This window comes from Bison bison, unplaced genomic scaffold (genome assembly GCF_000754665.1).
Source record: "Bison bison bison isolate TAMUID 2011002044 unplaced genomic scaffold, Bison_UMD1.0 scf7180017864492, whole genome shotgun sequence".
NCBI lineage: Eukaryota > Metazoa > Chordata > Mammalia > Artiodactyla > Bovidae > Bison > Bison bison.
The window spans coordinates 3,806,935-3,813,250 of record NW_011495051.1 but is presented as its reverse complement, the minus strand read 5'-3'; the positions used below and the strand labels follow the sequence as shown (position 1 = coordinate 3,813,250).

The 6,316-nt window shown below is 52.6% G+C and overlaps 1 protein-coding gene across 1 annotated transcript in view; it reads right to left on the bottom strand.

The window, feature by feature from the left end:
• UHRF1 (ubiquitin-like with PHD and ring finger domains 1) overlaps positions 1 to 6,316 on the bottom strand; it is a 32,888-nt gene that overhangs the window by 4,632 nt on the left and 21,940 nt on the right. The window contains exons 11-14 of the mRNA XM_010828454.1: positions 4,700 to 4,862; positions 4,473 to 4,610; positions 1,562 to 1,700; positions 1,329 to 1,474 (exon numbers count right to left, since the gene is read on the bottom strand). Coding sequence (XP_010826756.1) covers positions 1,329 to 1,474; positions 1,562 to 1,700; positions 4,473 to 4,610; positions 4,700 to 4,862 — 586 coding nt within the window. The remainder of the gene's footprint in view (positions 1 to 1,328; positions 1,475 to 1,561; positions 1,701 to 4,472; positions 4,611 to 4,699; positions 4,863 to 6,316) is intronic.

Genomic DNA, 6,316 nt, shown 5'->3' with positions numbered 1-6,316 from the left:
ACCAAGAGCCCTCCACGGAGAAGCTGGCCTGCCAACAGAGACACCTGAAGGGCTGAGCCTCAGGCCTCCTGAGACCTCACGTCTGAATCCTGGGACCTGAGGACCTGTCACCCACCACACACAGCAGAGGGGACTTGGCAAGAGGGATTAAGTTAAGGCCCCTGAGATGGGGATGACCCCGGATTCCCAGGAGGCCCAGTGTCATCACAGGGTCCTTATAAGAACAAAGGGGAGGGTCAGAGGCAGAGAGACAGGAGATGCTGAGCTGCTGGCTTGAGGATGGAGGGAGGGGCCGTGAACCAGGGATGCAGCGCCTCTAGAAGCTGGAAGAGTCAGGAGTCAAACTCCCCAGGAGCCTCCAGAGGGACCAGACTTGCCCAGGCCTGGGTTTTACCCCTAAAGGCTCATTTGTTAGGGCAGCCACAGTGATTTCACACAGGAGAGAGGCTGAGCCAAGAAGGCTGTGGGGGAAGGTACTCTGGGCAGAGAAACCCATGAGAGAGAAGGCTGTGAGACAGGATGACAGGGAGGAAGAGACCAGAAGCAGAGGATGTCAGCAGTAACAGGCAGCTGGCCCAGGGCTCAGGAGGGTTTGGGTTTGATCCTGACCATGAGCCAAGGAGAAGTGGTCCCCACCAGGCAAGGACAGAGGACGCCAAGGCTAAGATACTTGCCTGCAGTGACCCATCAATGTCACTCTACCCACTAAGGCAGGAGGACCAAAAAAGAAAAAAATAGTCCTGGTTTGGCGGTTTCTGGGAAATTTGAAAACAGAACGACCCTAGGATCCAGCAATCCCACTTCTAGGTTTATACCCAACAGAGCTGAAGGCAGGGTCCAAGAGTCACCTGCCCACCCATGTTCACAGCAGCCAAAGCCGGAAGCACCCTAAGTGTCCAATGAGAGACAACGGGGAAGCAAATTCCATTCATGTGGTGGAATGTTACTCAGCCTTAGAAAGGAAGGAGGTTCCACATGGATGGACCTTGAGAACGTGATGCTCAGAGAGAGAAGCCAGACCCAGAAGGACACACATTGTCCGATCCCACTCATAGGAGGTCCCTGGAGGAGTCAGATGCACAGACAAGAAGTAGATGGTGGGGCCAGGGGCTGGGGGAGAGGATGGGGAGTCAGCGTTTCACAGGGACAGTTTCGCTTTAGGGAGATGAGAAAGTTCTGGAGATGATGGTGGCAACAGTTACACCCCAATGTGAATGTGCTCAATGCCACTGAGCTGCGCAGTTTCAAGAGTGAAGATGGCCAATTTCACGTCACCTCCATCTTATGACAGTGAAGAGGAGAGGCCCCGGCCAGGCGGGAGAGCTCACCGGCCCGTCCTTAAGCGACTTCAGGATCTCGGTCCACAGCTTCATGTTGCTCTTGTCCTCCTTGATAAGGCTGCTCTGCTGAGTGGTGAGGCTGTAGGGCTCCACCTTGGTCTTCTTGGGCGTCCCTCGCGAGGACCCATCACCTCCTGGAGCAGAGCGGGGGGCGGGTTGAGGATGGAGAGTGGAGGGGTGCCCCCGCCCCTGGGTGCGAGGGTGGCCGCAGAGACACCCACCGGCCGACTTGCTCTTCCGCTTGCCCTTCCTGGGGGATGTGAAGCCCTCCTCCCCGTCCTCCTCCTCCTTGTCCAGGGCTGCCTGCTTGCTGTTCTCCTTCTCCTTTCTGGCCAGGGCCTCCAGGTAGCCCTCGGGATACTGCAAGTGGGAGAAGACAGGCCGGTCACCCCTACCCGGTTCAGACCCAGAGACAGACTCCGTGCTCACTCAGCCTCAACCCAGAGGTTTCCATGACCCGACTCTGGAGCAGTGACTGAGCACAGAGACTCATGGCGGCAAACACACACACACACAGCCTGCGCCTCGGGGTGGGGGTGGCGGGGGAGGGGGCAGAGTGAGATCCTGCACACTGGAGGCAGCAAAAAAGACAGTCTTGTGTTGCTGCTGCTGTTGTTTAGGCTGTGATCCCACACAGCATGGGGGATCTTAAGTTTCCCAACCACGGACTGAACCCAAGGCCTCAGCAGCGAAAGCCCTGAGTCCTAACAACTGAATTGCTGGGGAATTCCCAAGATAGCCTTTATTAATTTATTTATTTTGCCACATACCCCGAGGCTTGTGGGATCTTAGTTCCCAGACCAGGGATTAAACTAGGGCCCTCGGCAGTGAGAGCTCGGAATGTTAACCACTGGACTGCCAGGGAACTCCCCGCAAGACGGTCTTAACAGTTTTCCATTTCTAACAGAAGCAGTAGGCAAACTTTTTCCAGCCAGGCAGTAAGAATTTCAGGCTCTATGCTGCCAAGAGCCAGCCCAACCCCCGTGGGGATGATGGGCATGGCTGTCCCCCAAGATGATCTCATTTACTAACCACCAGCCCCAGGCCTTAGCTCCAGGACCCTATTCTGATGGGTCTTGCGTTCCTCCAAGCCCCAGAAGGCTTTATTAGAACCCCACTTCTTTTTTGTTTCAGTGTGGCCTGAGAGGCATGTGGGATCTACATTCCCTGACCAAGGATTGAACCCACACCCCTTGCAGTGGAAGCTCAGAGTCATAACCTCTGGATCGCCAGGGAAGCCCCTAGAAACCCCATCTCTAAGACACCTATGGGAGAAGGCAATGGCACCCCACTCCAGTACTCTTGCCTGGAAAAATCCCATGGATGGAGGAGCCTGGTAGGCTGCAGTCCATGGGGTCGCTAGGAGTTGGACACGACTGAGCAACTTCACTTTCACTTTTCACTGTCATGCATTGGAGAAGGAAATGGCAACCCACTCCAGTGTTCTTGCCTGGAGAATCCCAGGGACGGGGGAGCCTGGTGGGCTGCCGTCTATGGGGTCGCACAGAGTCGGACACGACTGAAGCGACTTAGCAACAGCAAGGCACCTACAATCACGTCCAATTCTCCAATATTCCATCAACAAACCCTCAAGCTTTTCCAACAACGTGAATGTATAGTGAAGACTTAAGTCCTAAATAAAAATCTTCCTCCCACTAAACAGTTCCTGACCCTCGGCTGTCTGCCTCCTCAGTTTCTCAGCTTCTGAATTCCCTGTGGTATAAACACTGCTTCAAAAGACAACTCTCTGTGGCTCCCCCAGGGGGCAGGCGCTATCAGACTCTCAACAGCAATTAAGATTCCTGAAATAGCCCCACCACGACATATTAGCTGTAAAGCCGCTCACCGTGAGGAACAGAAAACACCGTAATTATAGTGCAAAAAGGCAGTGTTCCCCAGGCGCTGGGTAAACTCTTGGGAAAGGAAGATTCTGCAGCCATAGAGGTGAGCAATTGGTCCAGGGGAGCAATCCACCTTATCTTTACATTTAGACTTCTCTCCATCTATTAGGGCTTCCCAGGTGGTGCTGGTGGTTAAGAACCCGCATGCCAACACAGGAGACATAAGAGACCTGGGTTCGACTCTGGGTTGGAAGATCCCCTGGAGGAGGACATGGCAACGCACTCCAGTATTCTTGCCTGGAGAATCCCATGGACAGAGGAGCCTGGGGGGCCACAGTCCATGGGGTCGCAGAGTCGGGCACGACTACAGTGACTTGGCACACATGCACTCCCTATTAATATTAATATATTTAGACCAATTGTGTTGGTTTGTCAGCTTTGGGGTTAGGAAGGGGTGACAGACAGAGAGGAAGAAGAGAGATGGGGACTTCCCTGGTGGGCCGGTGGTTAGGACTCTGCTTCCACTGCAGGGTGATCCCACATGCCACATGGTGCAGTCAAAAAAATAAAGAGAGAGAGAGAGAGAGATGGAAGAGGAGAGGAGAAGAGAGGGGATAGGGGACTGGCCAAGGGAAGAGATCAGACTCCAGATTGATTTCGGATAAGCGCCTCTAACACAGCACCAATAAGGAAGCCCAGCTCTCAGTTCTAACCACAAAAGCAAAGCCTTGGCGCTTCCCTGCTGGTCCAGTGGTTAAGGATCCAGGTGCCAGCACAGGGGACACTAGTTTAATCCCTGGTCCAGGAAGATCCCATGTGCTGCAGAGCAATAGTCCATGCACGACAGCTATTGAGCCTGTGCTCTAGACTCTGGGAGCAGCAACTACTGAAGCCCGCACGCCCTAAAGCCCATGCTCCGCAACAAGAGAAGCCACTGCAGTGAGAAGCCCAGGCATCAGAGAGAAGAGTAGCCCCCACTTGCTGCAACTAGAGAAAGCCTGAGTGCAGCAACGAAGACCCAGCACAGGCAAAAGATAATAAATAAATAAATCTTTAAAAACATTATTAAAAAAAAAAAGGCAAAACCGCATGCACACCTGAGCCACCACCCCCTCAACATCCTCTGGCTGAAGGACAAGGAGGGGAAAGCCAGGGAGATAGCACCTGTTCACAACATGGAAATCATTCAGGATAAGAGAAACCCTGGAGAGCATGGCCCTGCTGGCCAGATGCTCCCTGCCCAGGCCCCCGGCTGGCTCTGGTCTGGCCGCGAGTGCTGGCCTGGACGCACCTGCATGGTCAGCCCCAACTTCTTGATCCGGTCCTTGCCCTCCTTGGTCCAGGGTCCCGGCTCCACGTCATCTCGACGTAGGAGGAAGCGCCACACCAGGAAGCCGGACTTGCCCTTCTCGGGCCAGTACCTGACAACCTATGGAGGGAGTGGAGCGGGGGTCAGAGGAGATCATGCTAGCATGGGAGGGGGGGACAGGCAGGTGCAGCCACAGGGGCCCCGCTCACCTTATAGATGCCGTCGTACCGGTTGCCCTCGATGGGCGCATACTTGCTGTGCTTGCGGCCCTTGACGTTCCGCACCACGCGGACTGGCTTCCCCGACCGCCAGTCCTTGGCCTCGGCCCCTTTGAGGTCGTTGATGGGGGCAAAGCAGTTGAGAGCCAGAGCCCTGCGGAGCAAGGCGGGCCCGTGCTCTGGACAGTGTCCCCCTGAGAGAGGGGGCTGATCACGCCCCAAGCCCCCAGTCACATGAATGCGTAATCTTCTTTTGAAAGAGGGTGCTTGTGGATGGAGTCAAGTTTGGCAGTGGTCAGAAAGGACTAGGGTAGGCCCTGAATCCAATGACCTTGTAAGGAAAGGGAAACTGAGGGACTTCCTTGGTGGTCCAGTGGTTAGGACTCCGAACTCTCACTGAACTATTCAGGGAACTAGATCCCACATGCCGTAACTAACAGTTCACATGCCTCAAATTAAAAACAAACAGACAATAAAACACACATTTCCCATGCCACAACTAAAGACCCAGCACAGCCAAACTGGAAAAAAAAAAAAAACCACAAATGTGGGCCAGGCCAACAGGCATGTCCCAATGGAGGGCACAGAGGCCTGGGAGCAGGGGGGTGAGAGGTCAGCTCAGCTGCCCTCCTTTCTTAAAAAAAGATATTTAGGCAAAGAGTTTTCTGGAAAGCAAGAAATATCAACTTAGATTTCTACTAACAAATTTCTACTAACATTTCTACTAACAAATTTCTACTAACATTTGCGTTGCTAGCCTATGCGTTGGCCTTTCTCAACACTGGAGAATCTGGGCAGCTTTACAGGATAAATAAATAGGAACTCATCATTGCTTCAACGTGTATTTCTTTGCTCACTAAAGATGAATGAATTTTCATGGTCACTGGGGATCTCATTACATTGTGGAATGATTTGCATATCCTTTGCTTTATTCTGCTAGTTTTTCTTATTGATTTGCAACAGCTCTTTATATAGAAATGCATAACCATCAGGCATCCTGTTTATGGCAGACTTTTCCCCTTTTGATGGGTTTACTCTTACCCAATTGTCTGAGGATGTGGATACCTCCTGAGTCTTCTAGGCTCAATCCCACAACCCTCACCTGCCTTTTCTGCACACTTATGGCTTTTGTGTGTTTATAATATTTAAAGGTCATCAGATCTCTATCTTTTCCTTTGTGCTCTATGTTTATGCTTTATCCCATCCTGTAATCGGGGCTCAGGAAACTCCTGCCCACCTATTGGTGTTGCAAATAAACTTTTATTGGAACAGAGCCATGCATACCCTCTTCCGTGGGCTCTGTGGCTGCTTATGTGCTATAAGAGCAGAGTTAAGTGGCTGCCACAGAGACTGTGCAGCATGCAGAGCCAAATATGTCTATTATCTGGCCTTCTGTGGCAAAGTTTGCTTCACTGTGACTGACTGACTGACAAGTGGACAGAGCAGGGAAGAGATGGACCCTATGTACCACCACATTGGTTTCTGGCCATGATATGTGACATGTGGGATCTTAGTTCCCCGACCAGGGATGAAACTCGAGTGCACTGCAGTGGGAGGGCAGTGTCTTAACACCAGACTGATAGGAAGATCCCACCACCACACTCTTAA